This window comes from Typopeltis vanoorti, chromosome 3 (assembly GCF_054136105.1).
Source record: "Typopeltis vanoorti isolate ZY-2024b chromosome 3, IOZ_Tvanoo_1.0, whole genome shotgun sequence".
Lineage (NCBI taxonomy): Eukaryota > Metazoa > Arthropoda > Arachnida > Uropygi > Thelyphonidae > Typopeltis > Typopeltis vanoorti.
The window spans coordinates 56,818,582-56,844,581 of NC_143551.1; the positions used below are offsets into that span (position 1 = coordinate 56,818,582).

Sequence of the window (26,000 nt, forward strand, 5' to 3'; positions counted from 1 at the left end):
AAAAGATGTCTCATTACAACCTACAGATCTTATGGTTAGTTTTGATATAGAATCTTTATACACCAATGTACCTCTTAAGGAAACTTTAAAACTACTTGCTGACATCTTTCCTCAAGATATTATAAAACTATTCGATTTCGTTATACATTCTGGTTATTTCATATGTCAAAACAAATTTTATAGCCAAGTAGAAGGAACAGCCATGGGAAGTCCTCTTTCTCCAGCTTTAGCCAACTTTTATTTGGAACATTTAGAAAAAGTCCTCTTCACATCTAGTTTCCCTCTACCATCTTTTTGGGTAAGATATATAGATGACATATTTGCTATTTGGCCTCACAGTAAAAACACTTTATCTTCCTTTTTAAACAGTATTAATTCCTTACATCATCGCATAAAGTTTACTATGGAATTAGAAGAAAACAACCAGTTATCTTTTTTAGACGTTCTCCTCATCCGATCATCTTCAAATATTCTTACAACTACAGTATACAGGAAACCAACATTCACAGGTCGTTATATTCTGAAAGAATCAGCCCATCATCCATGTCATAAAACAGGAATTATAAAATGTCTCATCAAAAGAGCCAAAACTAATTGTTCTACTTTTGATTATCTACAGAAAGAACTTTCTACTATCCAGCAACACATGAAACTCAATGGCTTTTCTGAAAAAAGTATTCAACGTCTTCTTACATCTTATAATCCTCCACAAAACAACAAAGATTCAATACGTCGAGTACCTATTCCTTATATCTCCGGTATTTCAGAACCTATCGCAAGAATTTTGAAGAAATATGATTTAACAGCTACGTATTCTCCTATTAACAAATTGTCTTCTCAATTTCCTTCTCCTAAAGACAAACGCTCAACTTTATCTCTTCCTGGAGTTTATCAAATTCCTTGCAACTGTGATCTCTCTTACTTTGGACAGACTGGACGTTCTCTTGAAAAAAGAATCCAAGAACATCAATCATCCATTCTTCACAATAAACCTGAAAAGTCTGGTTTGGCTCAACACGGGATTGAAACTGACCACAGCATCCTTTGGTCCAAAACGCGCCTCTTACATAGATCCCGTTATAGGTTCGAACGTTTGTTCAAGGAAAGCGTGGAGGCCTTGCTCCATCATCCCAACCTGAATCGTAATGACTGCATATCTATATCAAAAATCTGGGAAAGCCTAATCAAGATTACCCATTAATTTTTTTTTTTTTTTTTTTTTTTTTTTTTTTTTTTTTTTTTTTTTTTTTTAATAGCAAATTCAATCATGTTTCTACTTCAAAATATTTCGTTTCATACTTAGTGATATAACATCACGCGCCATGTTCTAATTTCAACGATCTATTGTTAGTATTCTAGCTTGTATATTTTTTAAACTGTTCTTGTAATACCACCGACGATGGTCTGCTATTTCCAGACCGAAATATTTGGTTAAATAAATATCTTTCTTGTGATTACGTGATTATATCATTCAGTCTTATGTCGCAAGTATCCTTAAAACAACAAATTACACCCTCTGATTGATAAAGGCCTAAGTTTAATTCTCATCGTGATAGGAGGAATTTTAATGTGGGTTTTTTCAATTGAAGGTAAGTTAGTCAATCTCATACAGAAGTAGCAGGGTTTTTCATCCCACATACAGACAAATTTGGCAAAGTTGCATTTGGCCTTCAGAAAACATGCAATTTGCAGACAAAAAATACTAGTAGTGGTGGTGGGCAGTAGATGGCATTGGTGCAGATCATGATGGTAGTGGCGGTTTGGCATAGTTGGTGGATTAAGTGGGAATCTGCCACTTAATTCGACCACAAGAAATCCTTTTACTATACTATAGAAAGGCATCACTTGCAGTGCACAGATGGTAGGAGTAAGAAATAAGTCAATTGATGCAAAAGAAATATTTCAATATATGACAGCAAAAAAAAAAAAAAAAATATATATATATATATATATATATATATATATATATATACAAGAACAAGGAATTGTTACTGGAAATTGAGGTAGAGTATTGTTAGCAAGGATGTGAAGATGAGATTTTTTTGGTAAGAGATTTGTGAATTCACTGTCAATAAATGAGTTTAAGGAGAGATATGATAGGTGTTGTGTGGGTTAGTACTAACTCACACTACACTACACTTATCATACCTGGATTTTTTGGAGACATCCAAATAATAATAATACTGTTCTCTAAGGATGCATACTGATTTATTCACCAGATACTTACTGTACAATTTCTTCATTTCATGTACTGTTGCTTTAGTTTTCTTTAGTTCAGCATTCTTATTTTTTTTATCCTTATAGAAACTTTCAGTTGCTTCAGCTTCTTCCCTGATCAATCTAGCAGCATCCTTTTCCGATTTTGCCATTTGCGTTCCAATGGTTTGGTTCATATTTTCAAATTTTTTTAAAATAATATTTGAGCTTGCAGTTGCATTTGAAAGCTGTTCGTCTTTTTTTTAAAAACTGTTATGCATTTTTATTTTCATTGTTATATAGACTTCAATTCTGCTCCAGATGATGATCTATTTCTTATCCATGTGCACCTTTGTACTCTGCACACCAATCTAAAAGAAAAGATAAAGCCATTATGGAGGCAGTATAGACAGGAAAAAATAATCTGCTAAATGAAGATAAATGAAATATAATCAGTTAAATGAAATTATAAGATTGAAATAAGAACATAATTTTTGACAATATAATATATAATTCCCACAAGCAAATATTCTGTATATGATAGCATAATGATTGATTTTGTTGCACACTGAATTTTTTACTTTTTTTTTTTTTACTATTTCACTCTAACGAACCCTAAGAATTAAGTATGACTTCATTCTATATTTTTTTTTACAAATAAATTGATTTATAATTACACTGATTATATTTCATTTATCTTCATATAGCTTTTGGTGAGGTTACACTAACAATTGTTTAAATTTTTTTAGCTGGTGTCTTTCTACATACTAATACCAGAAGTATCAGGACAGGAGGGAGGAATTTTTAGCAATTGTTAGTGTAACCTCACCAAAAGCTATAGGCATTAGTGAGATGGCTAACAGCAGATGATGTGTTACAGGGATAGAATATAAAGGATTTAGTATTTTCTGAGAAGATAGGATGGGGGGGAAGTACTGCTGATGATAGCAATACTCTCCCCCTCATAATCACTATAAGATAGGTGATTATGACAAGCTTAGGAAGAAATCTATGCTATGGCATAAAATACTGCAGGGGGATTTTAGTAGTGCATGGAATATTAAATTGTATACCTGAGATAAGGAGCGTTAATTAGGTAGGAATTGGATGGATGATTAATATCATTAAGCATGAGCAACAGAAGAAGAAAATGCTGTGGAGGGTATCTAAAGAGAAAGGTGACCAGAAAGCTCATAAACAGTATAAAGGTCAGGCAAGAAAAGTAACTAACATGGGTAATGAAGGCAAAATCAGATTATGAGAAGAATCTAGCCATAAAGTGGCAATAAAGTAGGGCAAAGGAAATCCCAAAGAGTTCTTTCGTTATGTGGCAAGTATGAGGAAGAATGACTGAGGAAGATTAACCTTAATGAGTGATGATGGTCATGAGGAGAGAGAAGCAGATAAAATAGTTGAGTTACTGAGTGACCGCTTTGCAAGGGTATATCATCCTAGTGAGGTTACTGCTTTAACATATGTAACAGGCACTAATGTGGAAACAGAGGTGGATGAATTGGAAGTTCTTAGGATATTGCAAAATCTCAAGGTAAATACAGCTGAACAGTTGTGGGATTAGCTGGGAAACTATTATTATTATTATTATTAAAATAAAGCATTTACAAAAAAATATAAATACACTCCGAAACCAGATGGAATCCATGGATAACAGACAGTATATTAATAGACATACAAAGAAACGATGCCTATAGAAACAACTTAAGATGTAACCTAACAGTACCATTTTACAAGCTGAATACAAAAGAGATTCTCTAAACAACACAGATTAGAACTGCAAAAAGAAACTATTATAAAAACAAATTAACAACAGTTCAGAATGGCATAAAGGAATACTGGCACCTAATCAATGAAATGCTGGACAATACACACAAAATCAGACAGTTGGCAAGCAATTTTAATCAGCACTTCACGAACTCTGTCCAAAAACTGCAGGAAACGCTCTCTCCTCACACAAAGAAATTTTCTCCACTATGACTGCGAGCAACCCAGTCAATATGGTTCCTCAAAGTACCAAAAGAAGAACTGTCACTTGCAATTCATCAAATTAACCCTAACAAAGGACCAGGAATACAAGGAATCAGACCAAAAGACATCAAAAAACAATCAACTAATCTATGTCCAATTATACTAAAACTATTAAATAAAATCTTCGAAACAGGGCACATACCTGAAACACTAAAGACTGCATTAATCACTCCCATCCATAATCATGGTAAAAAAACATAAGTAATTACAGATCCATTGCCACATTGTCTGTAATCAACCAAATCATGGAGTGCATTGTGTATCACAAACTCTTTACATACATTCAAAAATTCCAAAAAAAACACAATATGGCTTTCAAAAAAATAAAGAAACAGCAACACTCCTGAAAGATTACACAGACCTAATAAATGCTGTGTTAGATAAAAACAGAATAGTATTAATCGCTTTTATTGACATAACAAAAGCATTTGACACACTGACACACAAAACCTTGTTGAACAAATTAACACACGAAACCTTGTTGAGAAAATTAACAAAAAATTAACCTTGAACAAACTAACACATATCTGAATTGGAAGTCATCTGTTCCAGTGGTTCAAAGTGGTTCAAAACAGAAAGCACATCACAAGTATAAGATCAGCACACAGCAAAGAGGTACTGGTAACCTGTGGAGTACCACAAGGAGCTGTTCTGTCTCCATTCTGTTTAACATACACACACGATTTTAGCCATCTTCCCCTAAAAAGTAAAATCTTCCAATACGCAGACAACATGCTGTGTCATCCGCATATCCATTCAAAACAATGCAAATATTGCTTACACAAATATGCAGTACGACATTAACTCTGATATTAGCCATCTTCCCCTAAAAAGTAAACTCTTCCAATAGCAGATAACACACCTGTGTCGTCTGCATATCCATTCACAACAATGCAAATATTGCTTACACAAATATGCAACACAATCAATCTGATCACTAATTAGCTAACTGAAAACAGCATATTTATATAAACTCTTAAAAAACAAAGCCAATGATATTCAAAAACCCCCAGACCTTACCCATAGAAACTAAATATCTGACTACCTGACATCCATCCTCCTATACACAAAGCACCAATCATAAAATCACACAGGTGAAAGCAACATGTTATCTCAGATTTCACTTCGATGCGCTTTGTATGGCTATTCCAACTTTGATATGGTTAAAGTTGGAATAGCCATACACATTATCTACACAACAAACTCAGGATAATAGTAAGCAAACTGTATCAATTAAAAGACATTGCCCCCAACATACATAAAAATACTAATCTATAAAGCATTATGTGAAAACATTTTGAGATACGCAATTACATCATATGCATTCTTCTGTACAGACTACAAACTTAACAGATTACAATTATTGCAAAATAAAATGCTAAAACTGATATTCTGGGAACAAAGAGAACAGCCTACACAGGCAGCAAGGACACAAAATATTTACGATGCCACACTTATGCTACTACACAGACATGTTAAAAAATTACTTCAGTCCAACCTACAGAGTATATCCAGAACAACATATCAGATAACAAGAGCACAGTCAACAAAATAACATATAAGTGTTATTCACTACAGAAAAGCCACACGAAGCTTCTACATACCTGTACTTCTTGTGGAAAGGCTTAGACGTTGGTTATGCATTTTTACTAAATAGCTTAAGGAAATTACAACGTATACTAGGATATACATTAAAATAAATTTTAATACACTTCCAATATTTCAACAACGTGCCGTTGCCGAAATATTGGAAGTGTATTAAAATTTATTTTACTTCAGCCCAATCGCCCAAGAATACCAACATTGCTCGCTAGGGAACACCATCAGGACTTTTAGGAGAAAGAATATCTTCCTGCTTCATCCTCATTTACTGTTTGTTGTGCTTCCATGCTTCTACATACCTGTGTCTTGCTTTTAAGTTCCTGTGAAAATGGCAATGTGACATTGCCAAAATATTCGAAGTGTATTAAAATTTATTTTAATGTGTATCCTAGTATACTTTGTAATTTCCTTAAGCTATTTAGTAAAAATACCTGTACTTACAGAGAGCTGAAACAGGTGCTATATAGATATTATAGCGAGACTGAAAATTAGATGGAAATTGCACACGCAAGCACACACACAAACCTATAACGAATTCTCTCAAACACTATTACAAGGACACAAGCATATATGTATATAATGGTACGATATGAGAGAATTTCATGCCGACTGGCACGTCGCCCAGTTAAACAAGGCTTCTGTTGTTTTCACCAAGGAACCACGGTGAACAGAGAAAAGTCAGCTACTGAAACAAATCCTAAAACACACCCTAACTCAACATCACTAGAGTTCATGATTGGTACTATCAACATAAGAAACCTGAATGATAAAGAAATGGATCTAGCTGAGGAATTGGATAAGTACCAGATCAACATAATAGGGGTGACTGAAATGAAAAAGACAAAATCTGGTGAGATTTTTTGAGGCTTTAGAGAAAGCAACTGGCACAATGAAAAGGAAAAGTTGGTCTTTGTTGGGGATCTAAATAGCTGAGTAGGAAATGATTGTCAGATATGCAAAAATATTTGGAGAAAATTTGGAGAAAAGAGCAAAGCTAATAATAATGACAAATACCTGTTGGATTTCTGCTCAGGACATGGACTGGTTATTACTAACACAATGTTCCAACATAAAAATGTGCACAAATTCACATGGAGAGAAGACACAAGGAATAAGAAAAATCTCATTGACTATATTATTGTTGATAGTTTTCTATATGTTTTCTCACTGGTGTAAGACACTAGAGTGTACAGAGGATTTGAAATTGGAAGTGATCACCATTTAGTCTTGAGAAGGATAAAAATTGAATTTCATATTAAGAAGAAGGTCCGTGCAGTTAGCCTAGTGGCTGTGTGCTTTGCAACCATATGCCTGGAGAAGGAGTGTCCTAGGTTCAATTCCCGTCAGTGACATGAGGAGCTGAAGGATCTTCCTCAGCCTTAGCCAAGTTAGCCGGTCTTGGGTGTGGACAGGAGGGTTTTTTTCATCCCACAAAGCAGGCAATCCGGCCTTGAGAACTCAACACTACAGGACATAGGATACACCGGGGCACAGGGCTGACCACCTTATCCTGTGAACGGTTTGAGGTCCAATGATTAATAAACCCTCAAAACTGCAAGGTAAAAGAGGGTATAAAGAAGATGAGATGAGATTGAAAAGAACATGTAAGAAAATTTTGAAGCGAATAAAAGTTGAGCAGCTCTCAGATGCTAACTGTAGATTAAAATACACAAACATTATTCAAGAAAAAAATTAAAGAGTTTGAGAACAGGAACCAAACCCTGGAGATTCAGTGGCAAATCCTGAAGAATGCATTGATTGATTCAGCCAGAGAGGCATGTGGTGATGTTGTCTGCAAGGATAGAAAAATCAGAACCATATGGTGGACACAGGAAGTTAAAGAGGCAGTGAAGGAAAAGATGAAAGCATATCAAAGGTTCCTGGCAAATTAGTCAGCTTGTGCTCTTAGACAATGCAGAGACAAAAGTAAGAAAGTTAAACACTGTGTGAGAATATAGAAAATAAATATCAAGAAGGTGGCAAAATATTCTGGAGGCTGTTGAAAAGCTCAAAAATGGAGGAAAGAGTGCTATAAAAGAAATATGAGATAATAAAGGTGACATGAAAACTAGTGAAAAAGATATCCTTGAAATATGGATAATTATTTCAAAAATCGCTAAACGAAACAGTGACAGCACTGTAGTAAAAAAAAAAAAAACACTCAACAGGCATGCAATCTGGAATACATATCCATACTTGAAGTAGAAAAAGCCATCAAAAACCTGAAATGTGTAAATGCAGCTGTAGTAGATGATATTTGATCAGAAATGCTCATAGCTGCACTGTATATTTCGGAAGGCCTGGACAGAGGGACGAATTCCCAATGATTGGAGTAGAGCTCCCATAGTACTCATATATAAAAAGGGAAATAAAACTGAATGTGAGAATTACAAAGGTATGTCCCTACTGAGTGTTGCGCTGGTTAAATTTATGCAAATATAATTGAAAAATGGTTGAGAAGGATTGTAGAAGGGAAGCTTGGTGAAAAACAAGCTGGATTCAGACCAAATAGAAGCTGTCAGGATCAGATTTTCACTTAACGACAAAAATTTGAGAAATCATTGGAATATAGCAAAGATCTGTATTTAAGTTTTGTAGGCCCACAAAAGGCATATGACAAGATGCCAAGAGAAAAGCTATTCAAAATGCTATAGTTATAAGTTGTTGATGGGACATTATATCAAGCAATACTAAGTCTTTATTTGAGTTGTAAATCAGCAGTTAGAATTGAAAGAATTACATGAAGATGATTTAATATTAAATCTGCTGTCAGACAAGGATGTACATTATCCTCTCTTTTATTCATTATCTATATGAATCACATTATGAAGGAAAGTGGTATTAAACCTAATATCAAAATTGGAGATGCTAATCTCAGCTCCGCACAGTTAGCCTAGTGGCTATGTGCTTCGCAACCATATGCCTGGGGAAGGAATGTTCTAGGTTCAATTCTCGTCGAAGACATGAAGAGCTTAAGGATCTTCCTCAGTCATATCCAAGTTAGCCGGTCTTGGCATGGACAGCATGGTTTTCTCCCCAGTTTATCTGGGGTTTCATCCTGCAAGTAGGCAAACCAGTCCCGCTAACACACACAGATTACAGTCATGAATATCGCCCTTAGGGGATGCAGCAGAGGAGTGGCAAACTGGCTGCATTAATACGCCAGTAACCCCTCATTATGAAGGGACACAACTCGTCCTAGGATGGATGAGAAGGATATAATCTCTGTTCTTTACTTTATGCAGATGATGTGATACTTTTAAATAAATTCTGTACAAATCTGCAAGAGTCCCTGTTTAAATTGAATAACTGTTGTAATAAATTTGGTATGAAAATCAGCAATAACAACACAAAGACAATGAAAATAGGCAGAAACATTGAAAATATCAACTGCATCGCGAATGGAGACCCTATAGAACAAGTAAAACATTTCAGCTACTTAGCCACGATTTTTAGTGGAAATGGTAAATTAAATATGGAAATAGACAACAGAATCAATAATGCTGGTATGGTAGGAAGTCGATTGAATAAATTTATATGGAATAAGAGAGAAATTAGTCAAAACCCTAAATTAGCTGTATAGAAGACAGTGTTCAAACCAGTTTTAACCTATGGATCTGAGAGCTGGGTCAGAAGTAAAACACTTCACCAAAGACTGGAGACCATAGATATGAGAGTCCTGAGAAAGATTAGAGGTATGAACAGATGGCATCATTGGCAAGCTCATATTAAAAATGAGGATATTATGAAAGAACTTAACATTGTTAGCAGAGCAATCTCAGGTGGTATGGTCACTTAAACAGAATGGGAAAGGAAAAATTAGCAAAACAAGTGTTCTCTGCCAGGTTGGCAGAAAAAAGACCCAGAAGAAGACCAAGATATAGGTGGATTGATACAGTAAAAAGTGCCTTAGAAGATAGAAATATAAGATCTGATAATGTTGGAGTCTTGACAGGTAACGGATTGATTTGGAGGAAAATTGTAGATAGGAAGTTAGTAATGTTGTAAGTTTTTCATGTAGTACTATCGTATCCTGTACACCCCTTGAGGGTACATGTCAGGAATTTGATGATGATGATATATATATAATATAAGTCCCCAATCACATACATATAAACAATTAAATCTACACCTGACTCACGATGGGTACTGAAACCAAACCACAAAACCATTGCCATCTGTTATCTTCTTCTGGTAAGCTTTGCAGAAACTTCAAGGAAGAAAGCAGTAATGCCAAACAAACAAGTATATCAAAAAGAATGTACTCAATAACTTGTATACTGAATTTTTGTAGAGTTGTAAAATATCTCTCTTAAATACAGAATCTATTAAAAAAAAAAAGAAATGAAAGAAAAAGACAAAATGCAGAAAAATTATGTATATTAATATAAATTCATTACATTATTATACTTACTATTGAACTGTGAGTTGTATCATTGCATTGTATAGTGAATTGTGTGCACATTCATGCCAATCCATATGTAAATATGAGATAAATATTTAGTTAGTTTATAAAAAAAATGTATAATTATATTTATAAAAAATTAATTATTCTGCATTTTGTACTGAATCTTTGTATTTACAGAAAATATCTCATAATATATATATATACGTAAAATACTCCATGATAATAAACCTTGTCATTGTCAAATGGAAAAAAAGTTATTATGAGCTACTCCACAGAGTCCTTGATAGACTCATCGAGGGAGGCCCTAAACATCATGTCATCCAACATTTTACAGCATCTATCATATTTTGCTTTGAATTCATTCACAGTCATGGCAACCTATTCCATTCAATCACTACTCTCCAAGCAAAGAACCTGATTCTAACACCCTTGCTAACTACATTCTTACTCATTCTCGTAGACAGGCTTATACGTTGGTTTTGCATTTCTAAATCACTTAGGGAATTGAACAACGTAGATCCGAATATAAATTAAATTATACTTTAATAAATATCTCCGATATTTCGGCAACGTCACATTGCCATTTTCAAAAGGAACTTACAAAAAAGGCACGTGCACGCAGGCACTACACAGTAACTGAGAATGAAGATATGAAGCTATCGTTCTCCTAGAAGTCCTGATGGTGCCCTCTAGCGGGCTAAGGTGTTCTTGGCTGTTGGGCTGAAGGTCTGCTGATGTATGCCTCCCAAATTTGGGGCAGTCACATACAACCAAATTTGTTGAGGTTTGGGGAGTTTCTTAGGGCTGAGGCTGATTCCATACGGTGTATTACTATAGCTTTTTTCCACCGTATTCTGTGGCATGTATCCAGAGCATGGTCTGCAAGACCAGAATGGCTGTACTTGTGAAACTCTACAAACCTCAACAAATTTGGTTGTATGCGACTGCCCCAAATTTGGGAGGCATACATCAGCAGACCTTCAGCCCAACAGCCAAGAACACCTTAACCCGCTAGAGGGCACCATCAGAACTTCTAGGAGAACGATAGCTTCATTCTCAGTTACTGTGTAGTGCCTGCGTGCAAGTGCCTTTTTTGTAAGTTCCTTTTGAAAATGGCAACGTGACGTTGCCGAAATATCGGAGATATTTATTAAAGTATAATTTAATTTATATTCGGATCTATGTTGTTCAATTCCCTAAGTGATTTAGAAATACATTCTTACTCAGTTTGTATGGATGGCCCCTAGTTCTCCCACTACCAGAACAAACAAGTTGGTGATGAAAGAACTAGGGAACCTGCCTAAACAATTTTCTCTCAATTAATCTTGTTTTATTTATTCATATGGGAGTTCCCCCCATTCCTTAACCATCCCTTAGGACTTGTTGAGCCCTCCTATGAGGGATTAAGTATGTATTTTATGACTGTAGATCTGTGTGTTCACTGTCCAGTTTGCCTGTTCTGAGGGATGAAAAACTAGTTTCTGGGTGAAAAAACCCTCTAACAACATATGAGACTGGCTAACTCACCTTTAGTCGAAAGAGACCAGATAAGGGTTCCTCACATCATGGATGGGAATTGAACCCAGGTCTTTCCAACTAAAGGGCTTCCTCTAAACCGGCTGAGCTTCAAACCAAATTCCATTTGCCTTCAGTAATACATACATTTTGCAGACACTGTAAGAAGTCCCCTTGACTAAATTCTTTAAATAATGATGCCTTGGACGCCATTGTTCTGCTTTGCATTGGTGCCATGTGCTATGCTACGTAACTTACCATGCAAAAGTTTAAATTAACAATATTCAAAACAAAACTTTTAACTTAAAAAACGGATTGACTCTACAATACAGTCTAGTTCTAACACAATTTTTTTTTTTAACTGATAAAGCTATTTTTTTAAAACTAAACAAGAACTCAACTTTTGGAGCTCTCCAAACACAGTCACGTTTGGAGAGCTAGAGTTTTGTGAGAATGTGCAAAGGAACTGGCAATGCCTCTGACTAGGCTTTTAATTCTGAGCTCTGGCAGAGTTCCAAGGAAGTGGAAAGAGTGCAAAATAATTCCCATGCATAAGGGAGGTTCTAAGACTGCAGTAAGAAATTATAGACCAATCAGTATCTCAGACATGGTGGTAAAATTACTAGAAATATTGGTCAAAAAGAGAATTCAAGAATGCATAGATAAAAATATGATGCTGTATGAGGGAATGAGGAAACAGTGGAGGGGATTCTGAGGTGAGTGGCCTGTGGAATGTTCCCTATGAAGATAGATTGAGGGTGTGTAGAATGCAGAAGTTGGTTGATAGGAGAAAAAGAAGGGATAGGATAGAAACATTTAAGCTGCTTAAAGGGTTTTATAGGACTATTGCAATGGAAATGTTCAGTAATGGCTGGGAGGACCTTTTTAATTTTTATACAAATGATATAGGAAATAACCTGAAAGGAAATATTCAGTTGTTTGCTGATAATGCAAAATTAGGTAGAACAAGGTGATGTGGAGAACTTGCAGGACAATTTAAATAAGCTGTCAGCATGAGCAAAAGATAATAGGTGCAGTTTAAGGTGAAGAAATGTAAAGTTATGTGTTTTGGGAAAAATAGATTAAAAGCCATGTATCACATTAATGAACTGTACGCCAGGAAATACATGAAGCTAGAAATGTAGGGATGGTGGTAGACAGAGAGGTTTAAAGTTTAGAGGATGTATTGCTAAGATTGCCAAGGTAGCCATAACATTACTTGGCTATTGAAGTGGAGATAAGGAAGTTATTTCTCTTTATAAGGCCTTGATGCATCCACATCTGGATTACTGTGCTCAAGTCTGGTCCCCTGGGTTTTTTTGGGGGTGAGGAAGCAGTGGAGGGGATTCCGAGGTGAGTGGCCTATGGAATGTTCCCTATGAGGATAGATTGAGGGTATGTACAGTGGTGTAGCTAGGGGGGGTGGAGGGGGCAGTCCTCCCTGGGCGGCACTTTGAACCTTTTTGAACTTTTGCAGTTAATTCTAAAATACAGTCTCGAGAACTCAGTTCCAAATATTGTAATACTACTGCAAATTTTCCTCACAATTGCTGTAAGTGTTGCTAGTTGTAAGAGGAGTTTTTCTAAATAAAATTTGATTAAGAATTACTTACGTTAATATGAAATAGACTTCGCCAATATCATCGCCGATTTTGCTAACAGAAAAGCAAGAAAAATAACATTTTAGAATGTTGAAATTAAAGTTTTACTTCAAAAATAAACATAGTGTTTTAATTTATTTTCCTATATGTCGTTTTGAGTTTCTGTAGTATTTTTGGTGTGTACTGAGAGGGGCAGCAAACTCAGGGACTGCCCTGGGTGACAACAGCTCTAGCTATGCCACTGGGTGTGTAGAATGCAGAAGTTGGTTGACAGGAGAAAAAGAAGGGATAGGATAGAAACATTTAAGCTCCTTAAAGGGTTTTATAGGACTGTTGCAATGGAAATGTTCAGCACTTGGCAGAGGGGTCAGAACAAGGGCTCATCCCTAGAAGTTGAATAAATGCATAGTTAGTAGGGTTGTAAGGACTAGATTTTTTGCTTGGAGAGTTATGAATGAGTGGAATGGGTTGCCAGAGTCAGTTGTAAGTGCTTTGTCTGTTAATGGGTTCAGGCAGAGGTATGATAGATTGGGTCTCCCACAGCAGGTCTTTGGACTCCATGGAGGTGCCTGTATAATCATAATAATAATAATGAAGATAGCTATAAAATATAAAATAAAATCAGAGGAATTTTTACTGTCATTGTTGCTAATTGAGAAATATTGGTGATTGGCTTTAAAAGAGGAACCCAATGCAGTGTATTCAAGGACTATTCTTCTGTTACATACTTTCTTGCTCCTATGTCACAAACCATTTCTCACTGACTTTCAAACCGCATCTATAATTTTACTGATGACAGCATACTGCATTCCTTCTCTATTAACAAAACCTTGCACTGATCATACAATTCTAGCTTCGACATCTTCTGTAACCAATGCCATAAACACCAATTTCCATGTCATCCTTAAGTGGAATATGGACATCTTAGTCATTTTCAGTGCTACTTCAACATAATCCTACCTTTTTACCCCCCCCCCCCCACAAAAGCTCAGTTCACCTCTCAAATCATCTCTAATACAAAATCAGAGCTCACTCATCCTCTGGGGCCTTGTTTTTTTATAAGCTTTTCTGTCACAGAAGTGTCTTCTGTCTCTTTTGCACTCAAAACTACTTCTCAACAGCTAACCCTGTATAAATCTCACATCCACCCAGCTATGTTAGTATAATGGTGTATGAAATGTTAGTATAATGATGTTTGCTATAGTGAGAGTAAAGCATTTTCAAGATTAAGACATCACATATGGATTTGTCTTATATTTTCATGCCCACCTAAAGTCTTGTTTACAGTATATGGCATTTTAATTACTGTAGGTGGGCCAAGGATTAAATACTGGAAACTGCTCTAAAGAACAAATGTGATTTCTTCCATCCCCCCACACCTTCCCTTCTACTTGTGGCACCACCAGTGGCAGTATCATATGAGAACGAAATCATCTGATGCTTAAGTTTTCTGAAAATCTTAATATCATTCCAAAGCTGAAGAAAAGTTCTTACAAGCAGTTATACCATAGTGAGATGATTTGAAACCAGAGCTCATCAGTGGTAGTGGGGGGGGGGGGGGTTTGAGAAATACTGGAATATTTCTCAGACTTCTCAAACTGGAATATTTCTCTCTCTCTCTCTCTCTCCTCTCCCACTGCATATCCATTTTTAATTATGTGGATGTGCAAACTTATTAAGTGAGTGATTCATAAGAAGAAGATGATGAGAATGGAATATCATGAGAACAAGAGTGAGAGGTGTTATGAAATATATACAGGCCATAGAAGTTAAGAGTATTATGCAGAAAGCTAAATCTATCAAAAGAAATTGGTTATTATCTTAGCAAAGTGAGTGCTCTCTTTGGTAAGATATATCAACCAGGTGTATGTAACACCTTTCACAGTGCTGCTGCTACTACTATTACATTGGATGAAGAGATAAAGGTGCATGAGAATGAGGTTGAAGAGCTGTTGCATAACCTTTATAAGAATTTGACATTAGAGACAGGTTAAATATCATCACGTATAACTTGGGTGGTGCAAAAATCGATGTGTCTAACTATTGATCTGTCAGCATCTCTGGAGCAGTGGTGATGATTTTAGAGAAGTTGGTAAGTACTCAGATATAGAAAGAGATTGGTGGACAAGCTATACTCTGCAAGGAACAGTGGGGATTTACTAAAAGGAGGTCATGTTTAAGCAGCTTGCTCATATTTTATAACAACATTATGGCTGAATTGCACAAAGGGAATGGGTACACTATGATACTGTTGGATTTTGCTAAGGCATTTGATAAAATACCACATGAAAGGCTGTTCTGTTATATAAACTGGAGCATATGGGTTTGGAATATAAACTTTTAACTTGGCTAAGTGGATGATTGACAGACAGGTTATTTGCTGGTAATGAATCTATAGATGAGCTCAATTGTCATAAGCTGCAAAATCTCACCTCTTTATTATTATTATTATATATTGTTCCCACTCACAAAATGTTATTTGCAGACCTATAGTATGTTTTGTACCATGGGTGGGCTAGTGATTTTTTCCCTATTTTTATCAAATTTTATATACTGTTTTATATTTTTTAATTAATTTTTTATATAGTCCAGAAACTCCACTCTAGAAACCAAATGGAGCAATGGTGGAGTGGAACAATATATGGAGCAGTGGTCTCACATGAGGGAATGAAATACATCTCCTACCTAAAGAAAATCACATACATCCATGCCCATGGCAGGATTCAAACCCAGTGCCTGTTGGTTGGAGAGCAAGTACACTAACCACTCAGCCAACCAGACCCATACTAACATTTATGGTTCTATCATATCTTGCTAACATTTTATCTTCCTTCTTCCATCTATTCCTTAAACTTTGAAGACTACATTCCTGCAGTCTGTCCTCTTATGTGCAGTTCTGTAGTCAATTATCATTTTGTCTCCTTGCTGCTGGATCTTTTCAGTTATCTTCCCAATTCCTCAAAACTCAGACAACCATATTTGCCCACAGTAGTCCAGATGTGGTCTTATCGAAGCCTTGTAAAGTAGGAGACCATTGCTCCACGTATTGTGGAGCAATGGTCTCCTATTTGACAAACTTTTTTCTTACAAGTTGGTGTTCTCTTTATATGCAATGCAATTCATTAATCACCTCAGCAGTGTAGCCTCTAAACTTGAATTCTCTGTCCACTATAACCTCCACAACTCCAGTTTCATTAACTACTGTATATGTTGGCATATAAGATGACTCTCAATAGAAAGTCGTCTTATATGCCAACTTTCACTGACAATAAAAAAAACCCTCGAAATCATGGGTCGTCTTATACGGCGAGTATAAAAAGGGAAGCTTAATTTCTTGGATGAACATTTAGGTAGTTACAATACATCGTTATGTAAGAAAATAGGCAGTGTTTATAAGTAAATCAGATTAATTTTTTGTTACATAAATTTATTTAAAATATTACAATAGATGTAAGTCTTAAAAAACAAATAATAATTATTGACCTCAATTTTCATGTTAACTTTCTTCATCATCTGTTGAAAATAGTTCTTTCTTCAGATTCATTGTTTAAATGATCGTCATATGGATCCCAGTTCGAATCCGGTGAATTGATTTCATTTTCATCGTCATCAGTGTCCCACAACATATCATCTTCCAATACCATCCATAAGATTAGCAATACCACACTTTTTAAATGATTTTATTGCAGTCTCTACTTTTACTTTGTTCCGTGCTTTTATCGCAAAGTTGCACAACATATCAAGTGATGCAGCATGCATAGATCCACCATGTAAATGATTTTTCACCAGTTACCATTCAATTATTTCACTCTTTGCGCATGTGATCTTTAAATGGTTTGTTCAAGCAGATGTCTAGTGGTTGCAATATAGAAGTTAAACTACCTGATATAACAGCAATTATTGTGTAATTTTTTTTAGAAAACTTTTAGTATTCTCAGTTAAATGACTACGAAACACATTCCATACTAATAAACTGCATTTCTTAATTATAACGCCTGGTCGTATGTTCCACACATTATTTATCCATAATTTCACACCATTTTCGTCCATCCATTCATTTTCGTGAAAATGTACAAAAACACCTGAAGGAAATTTTATCTTAGGTTTACATTTGAAGATGATCATTGGTTTTAACTTGGTTCCATCAGTCAAACATGACAACACAACTGTAATCCTTGTTTTCCATGACCTGTACTTCGAACTAGCACACTCTTACTACCTTTAGGCTACACTGTTTTATTGCTTATCATATCAAGGCTCATAGGAGTTTCATCCATATTTTCAATATTTGACAATAGAAATTTATGTTCTTGTCTTAATTGAATAATAAATTTATGGAAACTGGTAAGTTTGTGGTCAAGATCTACTGGTAGTTTTTGAAAAATTTTCGTTTTTTATCGTATTACCAGATTTTGTCTGTTCATAAAATGATTGCGCCATCCTGAAGTAGCTTGAAATTCTATACTTTTATCAGGATTCAATCTTGACCATTTTAGTGCATAAGCTCTAATTATATTTCTTGTAACAAGATAACCATTCTACCTTTGTTTGAATACCTATTCTGCAATATGATTTTCCAGATGCAACCATCGGGTGATCCCCATTTTCATCACACATTTTTTCTTTGGCAATTTTTTTAAAATATCTTCTTTCTTCCACCATTCTCTTACCATCTTCTCAGTTATGTCAAACTTTCTTGCAGCAGCAGAGTTATTAGTTTGCTTTGCCATTTCAATTACCCTTATTTTAAATTGGGGGGTCATCTTATACAACCAACATAAGCTTAAAACCTAAAAATAGCCTAAAATTTAGGCCTCATCTTATACGGCGGTCTTCCTATAACCGACATATACGGTACATGCAGCAAATTCCCATTTATTTACAGTATATATATCTGTGTGTGTTTAACACGTTCATGCTTATATGGCATGTCAGTTGAAACATTTTTTGATAGAATTTTATTTGACTAATTTCTCTCTTATTCCATATAAATTCATTCAGTTGACTTTCACCTGCTGGCTTTGTTGATTCTGTTGTCTATTTCCATATTTAATTTACCATCTTTACTAAAAATTGTGTCCAAGTAGCCGAAATGTTTTACTGGTTTTATAGGCTCTGCATTCATGATGCAGTTGATATTTTCAATGTTTCTGCATATTTTTGCTGATTTTAATACCAAATTTATTACAACAGTTATTCAGTTTAGTCAGGGAATCTTACAGACTTGTATTGGATTTATTTAAAAGTATAACATCATCTGCATCAAGTAAAGAGCTGAGATTAACGTCCTCAATTTTATATCAGGTTTAATACCACTTTCCTTCATAATGTGATCCATATAAATAATGAATAACAGAGGGGATAATGTGTATCCTTGCTTGACACCAGATTTAACATCATACCATCTTCCTGTACTTCCTTCAGTTTTAACTGCTGATTTACAACTCAAATAAAGACTAAGTATTGCTTGATGTGATGCCCCATTAACACAATATAACTGTAACGTTTTGAATAGCTTTCCTCTTGGCACCTTGTCATATGCCTTTTGCAGGTCTGCAAAATTGAAATACAGATCCCTGTTATATTCCCACAATTTCCTTAGTTGGTTCTCTGCATTCCTGTTAAGGTTATGTGGTGGTCTCCTCTCAGTTATACAGCTTTGACTCTTAAGTACCCCTAAGGCACTGTTGTTTTAGTAATTTGGTTACCTTTTACTATAGATTAACGAAAGCAGTGAATGAAGTTTAGCATATACTGTCATTTTTTTTCCAAGGCGTTTGGACAAGATACCACATAAGTTGATTTTTAAGTTGCATCATATGGGTATGAAGTTAGCAGATTAGATTGGTGACTTGCTCTCTGATAAATATTAGAGAGTTGTATATAGGGGAGCAGTATCAGTGAGTAGGAAGGTTACAAGTGGAGTTCCACAGGGTTGAAACCATTGCTGTTCAATCTTTATGTTAATGATATTGTCACTGCACTACAGGAAAATGTTCAGTTGTTTGCAGATTATGTGAAGCTTATGGTGTTGGTATTTTGGCTTCTTTAAGAGGATTTTAATATGCTGGAAGAGTGGGCAAAGGCATTCGGATGTCAGTTTAATGCAACAAAATGTAAGGTTTTAAAATTTGGGAGGATCCACAGATGGGATGCTTTATACTCACTTGGTGGAGTTATACTGGAAGAAGCAGTGGATCCTTGGGGTGATTGTGGATAGAGATTTAAAGTTCCAAGGCCATATTGCAAAGATTGATCAAGATATTATTATCATATTAACACTGATGAGATTTTTCATATAGTAGAACGGGGAAAAGGAAAAGGACAAGAGGCCATTCTTGGACGTTGCACAAGGAGGTGGCAAAAGGGGTAAGAAGAAAGTTTTCTGCATGGAGAGTGGTATGAGCATGGAATGCTTTGACTGAGAGGGATCAAATGTGCAGACTGTGGATGATTTTAAGGAGTGGTATAATAGACTTTGTGCTAACTAGTGTTGACCTCCTGCGATGAGGCATGTGACTCTCTGGGGATCAGGATAATAATAATAATAATAAATTGCTACTCCATCAGACCACACTTATTCCCGCTATCCCTAAGTAACTCACCTGATTACTGGATTAATCCCTCCCTATAATTATTTACTGAGCTACCAAATGTATATAGCCACTGCTTATTATTGGTCAGTTATATATATATTTTGCAAACAAATCTCTTTCACTCTCCTGATAAATTTTAGTTTTTAATGCCATCATTATGTCTAGAGTTTTATAGGATCACATGTTATTCGTTCCACTCAGCAACTTATAGGTTAGACACATAATATCTCACATAATATAACAAATGTTAATTGTTAATGATTCATTTCCAGTAATAATGAAAATATTTATATTCACACCTGTTCTTTCTTCCTTATATTTCCCATTATCACATGGCACATTAATGATGTTCACTTATTTACACATTTTAGTAATTCAAACATACCAATCAAAGAACTATCACAATATGTGACACACTGCCAATATGCAAGGACGAAATTGCCATGGGGCACAGTATTTTCAAATACCCCACCAGATACTTAAGGTGGCAGTGAGAAAGAGAGTTCTGATTAATCCATTGAACTTGTTAAAGTACTTCAGCCCTCTCCAATTCTTCTTCTTCTTCGCGTTATTCCCGCTTCCTATGCAGGGTCCGCGTGTTACTTAGATGCGACTACTTGTTAGTACTACTCACAACCGACCCGTCGCCTGGTCTGCCGCTGGGGGGAGATATATTTTTGACTGTAGAGGTGTATGTTCACGGGGCCTGTTTGCGGGATGAAAAACGCCAGATAAACTGGCGGAAAAAACCCTACTGACCGCGCCCAAGACCAGCTAACTTGGCTATGCCTGAGGAAGATCCTCAAATTCCTCACGTCTACAACGGTAATCGAACTTGGGACACTCCTTCCCCAGTCATATGGTTGCGAAGCGCAAAGCCACTAGGCTAACCGCGCGGTCACTTCAGCCCTCTCCAATAAGCAGTGTTATTTACCACTCACCCCAATGTGGTGTCATCGGCTGAATGTTGATCATTGATGTACAAATTAAATAACAATTTCAAAGTGCAAAACCATCTGGTGCACCACTGTTTACTTTTTTTCTTCTCTTAAACTCGGCACTTCCATACCTGTCAGTCACTCACTCTCCTATTCATATTACAAGTCTGTTTTGAGTTTGTATAATAATTTCACATTGAATCTGGTTAAATGCCTTGGAAAAATTCAGAAATAGTGTAGTATATCCATTCTCCATATCCACTTCTGCTGTAATTCTAGTATAGAATGAGGAGATTGCCAACGCAAGACCTACTTTTAACAAAGCTGTGCTGTCTTCTGTAGAGAATCATAATGCTATCTATCTGACTTTGGCTGTGATTCCTAATCAGCCTTTCCAGTACTTTCATGACACATAAAAGATACTGACTGACCTATAATTGGCTGCATCCTTCCTGGTTCCGTCCTCATATAGTGAAATTATTTCCTTCGACTCATTGGATATTCCACTTTCCTTCTACTCATGTATGTGCTGAACAACCAGGACCAGGTCAAAGTTGCTGACTCTCTCATACATTTTTTTTGACACCCATGACACCAATTGAAGCTCCTCTTACAGTAGCTTCAATACCTCATCTACCTCAGTTGGCATCTATAGAGCTAATGAGTCTGCCTGGAATGTATACGTTAGTAAACTGACTGCTTAATAAACTCAACTATTTCAGTTCATCTGTCACTTTATCTCCATCTGCATTCACTAAGTTTCTCCTGTCATCATTCTTCCTTTTACTTGTTTTATGGTGATAAAATTTTCTCAAATTTCCCTTGGCATTTTTAGTAATCTCTTTTTATCATCTGATTTTGCCTTCCTCACCATGGCCATCCCTCTCCTGACTTGCTATTCATACTGCTCCTGCAACAGCACACCCGAGGGGGAGCCAGGAGACCCTACCCCCCCAGAGAAAAAGGGAAAAGCACTAGAAAATTTTTCAAAAATCTTTTCCTAATTAAAATTTTTTTTTTTTAATTTATGTTGTGTCATGTCTTCTATTTCTATACCACTTATGACTTAGCGATCATTGCAGATGCTGTCATAGGTCGTATGCGATGTGTAGTGTGTATTCTCAAATCGTCTACTCAACTCACTCCCCCTCCTCCAAGATTAAATCTTGAGTTCGCTACTGTGCTCCTGAGTTTAAGTAAAAGTATTGGAATGTTGAAAAATAAGTAAAAATATTAAAAAAAGTGGACAATTTGCTGTACTTTTCTCTTTAGTAGAATGCTGATAATCTGAAATGTTGATGGGAAACAAGTAATGAAACTTCAGTTATGGTAGAATCATATTAGAATATATGTCTTCTCTGGAGAAATTCTTTGTAATTGACTCCTTAATCATACCAAAGCTATCAGTTATTGGTAAGATTAAGGAGTCAGTTACAGGGATAGTTCAGTGGTAGTGTGATTCATTTCCTTTGTTTTTGGTGAAAGTTGTTTTTTCATTAATGAGTACTATATTTATTGTACATCCACACTTCGTAGAGCTGACCTTGGTTTTGTGCCAAGAATAATCAATTCATGCTGAAGGGGAGAAAGAAATTGGCCACCAACACATGAAGTCACATGCTTTATACATAAATTTTCCAACTGTTGTACAAGCAAAATAGTTACCACTTTAAGAACTAGAATTTCATAAAAGAAAAGCTAATTTTCGGATGTACACACTCATCCCGCAAAACGCATTGATTACCCTAATATTTTAATGGATTCTTCTTCTTTTGACATGCACAGAATTACTGTACACTCGCATCTGTGAGTGTACAGTAATTTTATATGAGTAAGTGTAGTTTTCAGACATTTCAGGTATTTGCAGTTATAAATTTGGAACTCTGTACCTGGAGTAATATTTTGCCAAATATTTTTAAGTAACATTATCCCCAAGTACCAACTTAATTATAAAAGCCTTGATTTAAAAAAAAAAAAAATTATAATAATTAAAAATTGCAGAAGTATTTTTTGTCTCAAGTGCCAGAAAGCTTAAGTTTCCTTTTCGCTGTGTGTATGCTTTCAGTTATATGTATAATTTTGATGCTTTGTTTCTTGACATGTAAAAAGTATTTTTTCTATTATTATGCAGCTACTATGCTGCATTTGCAGTTAAAAAATTCAAATATATATCTAAACATTGCTATAATAATATATTTTTTAAAATCATTTTTGCAGTTTTGCTAATTTTATGATCAGGAATTATAAGAAATATCACTGTATGTTTTCTCTGTTATTCATATTTCATTTTCATATTAATTAAAGTAGTGAACAAATTAATCTGAACACACATTTTAATGAAAAATTTTAATTTCACAAGTAATTAAGCACAAAAATTGAACTCCAACTTTACCTAATAATTTATATGTGCTCCTCCTGAAAGAAGAAAATGTGTTCTACGTTCTGCATCTCAAAACCATACTTTTGTAATGGATTGTATTAAATTATCCTTTGTATCACAGTTTAATTTTCCAAGTCTCTTTTTCATTATGGCCCACAAATTTTCTATTGGGTTAATATCAGGAGAGTTACCTGGCCACTGAAGCAATTGGATGTGGTGATTTTTGAGGAACTCTTTCACCTTTTTTTTTTTGAAGACTGCATGAATGAGCACAAGAGTGGGAATACTAGTTCAATGTGGTATGGAGCGAGATCCTGTTAGAAGTGAGTTCTTAGTCTCTGGATCTGTGGGACTACTCCTTTCTCCAATATTTTTATGTATTAGTCGCTTTTTATCATACAGTATAAATAGGCACAAGTGATCCTGAACCATCATATGTAAAACAACCCCAGAACATCTTTTTACTTGGATGTTTAAGAGCTTGTTGAAGGTGGGCAGGAGAAGTCTTCTCAGCTGCTGATTTGAACATAGGGTTCTCCCCCCCCCCCCTTGGACAAAGATATGGCTCTCATCTGTGAATATGTCCTTCTTTCACCGTACTGGCCAAACTTTGTACACCTTTGCTCACTGGAGCCTATTTTTCTGCATAGCCTTCAACAGTTGTTTCTTTTTTGGTCTGTGGGCAGTCCTCCCTGCTTCCAACAATCTTTGATGGATTGTCATGTCGGAAGCATTAATCTCATTAGCTGCCAAGTCTCCATTTAAGTCTACCTCAGACAATCTTGGATTCATTTTGCTTTTCCTAACTAGTAAATGATCTTGAGTAAGTATAGTTTATCTTTTCTGTGCAAATTTTCTTTTTCTGTGAGGAGAAATGGCACCTGTCTCCCTAAACCTCTTTAAAATTACATTAACAATACCCAAGCCAACAACCACACTCCTTGGCAATTTGTCTTTGAGTCATGGATGTGTGCTGACAAAGAGTGCATATTTTTGAACACTTTCTTGGAGATGTATCCATTTTATAGCTATACAGAATGAATAAAACACTACGAATGTCAACTTGTTGGAATTTTATTTTGCACTTGGTTAGACTATAATAAATTTAGTTTAATCCTTTATCCAAGTGTAAGCAAACAAAGTTTGCCACCTTTGTTCGGAGTTGCCTGGTGTTGCACTGCCTTACCTCAGTCCTGAAGATATTTTCAGGTGCAAACTTTGTTTGCTTACACTTGGATAAAGGATTAAACTAAATTTATTATTGAATGTCAACTTGTTTACACTATTAATAAACATTCTAGAGACATTTTAAACATGCAGCACTCAACCAGAATTATTGTGAACTGAAAAAAAAAAAACCAAACCAAAACATGATGAAAATTTAGCTTTTTTTTTTTTGGATTAATTTGTTTGCTACTGTAATTGTGCCACAATGCCAAAAGTGTAATATCATTTTTTTTTAAATCATTTCAGCCACATAACCGATATAAGGTTTCTGTGGGGACACGCTTCTATAGAGTAAAGGCAAAACCGTGGGATAGAGAAACCATTTTAAGAAGGCAAAGCCAAAAACAACGTAGCAGTAGTGTGGGAAGTTCTTCTGGTAGTGTTGCAGCTCTGCAGTCTACAACATCTTTCTCTGTTGATGTGTCAACATCATCTGGAATGTCAACATCAAGTATTTGATATAGAAAGTGATAGGGTTTTTTATTTTTGTTTTTGTTTTTTTGAGTCTGTGTCTATGTTACATGTGATATTCAAAGACTTAAAACTGCTTTATCATCCAAGTATGTATAGCAAATAAGGATACTTCTGGGATGTTTAACTCAACAAAACAATATGCCATTTGCAACTCTCCATATGTGGTATATATCTGAATGAGATCAGGATGGTATTTATTTGTAAGTGTTGATGTAAAAGAAGAAGAAACATCTAGCTAATATTTCTCATGATACACTTGAACCATCAGCCATACAAGTACCTATTTCTGTTGCAGCGGGAAGAATCTCTCTCTCTGACTGATATTTGATATTAAAGTGTAATGGCAGTATCATGTTTATAGAGTATGCCAGGCATACTGCCATTATTGCACATGATTTCTTATGATCAAGAACTCAATTTGTTGTCATGACAGGGTGACACTAAGTGCCATTTGTTTGCTCACTGCTGCTAATATTTAATACTGTTTGTACCATTTAATACAGTACTACCTACTGGTAAAGAATCAGTATTTCTTGTTGGTTTATAGCCATCATGGAACTTACAAATACAATGAAATGAATAATTTGTTTTCTATATTACTTACCACTTGTATTCATGTTTCTATTCTTCCATATTTAATATTTCCATTTTCATATATCTAAAATAGATGTAAGTCTCCCTAAATTTGAACAGTGGCTGAATGTGAACTGACACATCAGGCATTTATGTTCTTCACTCATAATTCAATTTTGAATGTTTATGCTTATGGCATTTCAAAAGATAATTATTTAAACATGAAATAAGTTTTCCTCGCATATATCTTATTGACCAAGTAAAGTATTTTGTATATATATTTTAGGGGCATAGAATATACATAAAAACTGCCTATACTTAAAAGTTTTTTACATCTAATGATCATGTTATATTAATTAATAAATTTAGTATTATATTCTATTTACAGAGGTTAAATATCTTTAAACAAAAGTCAAAACTTTTTTTTCTTTGTTTCTTTTTCTTCCT

General features: G+C 35.3%; 1 protein-coding gene across 3 annotated transcripts in view; it reads left to right on the forward strand.

The window, feature by feature from the left end:
• LOC150108169 (RB1-inducible coiled-coil protein 1-like) overlaps positions 1–25,567 on the forward strand; it is a 611,254-nt gene extending 585,687 nt beyond the window's left edge. For all 3 annotated transcript variants that reach the window (XM_090390625.1, XM_090390624.1, XM_090390626.1), the window contains one exon: positions 24,753–25,567. In XM_090390625.1, coding sequence (XP_090246751.1) covers positions 24,753–24,965 — 213 coding nt within the window. In that variant the 3' untranslated portion in view covers positions 24,966–25,567. The remainder of the gene's footprint in view (positions 1–24,752) is intronic.
• The last annotated feature ends 433 nt before the right edge of the window (positions 25,568–26,000 follow it).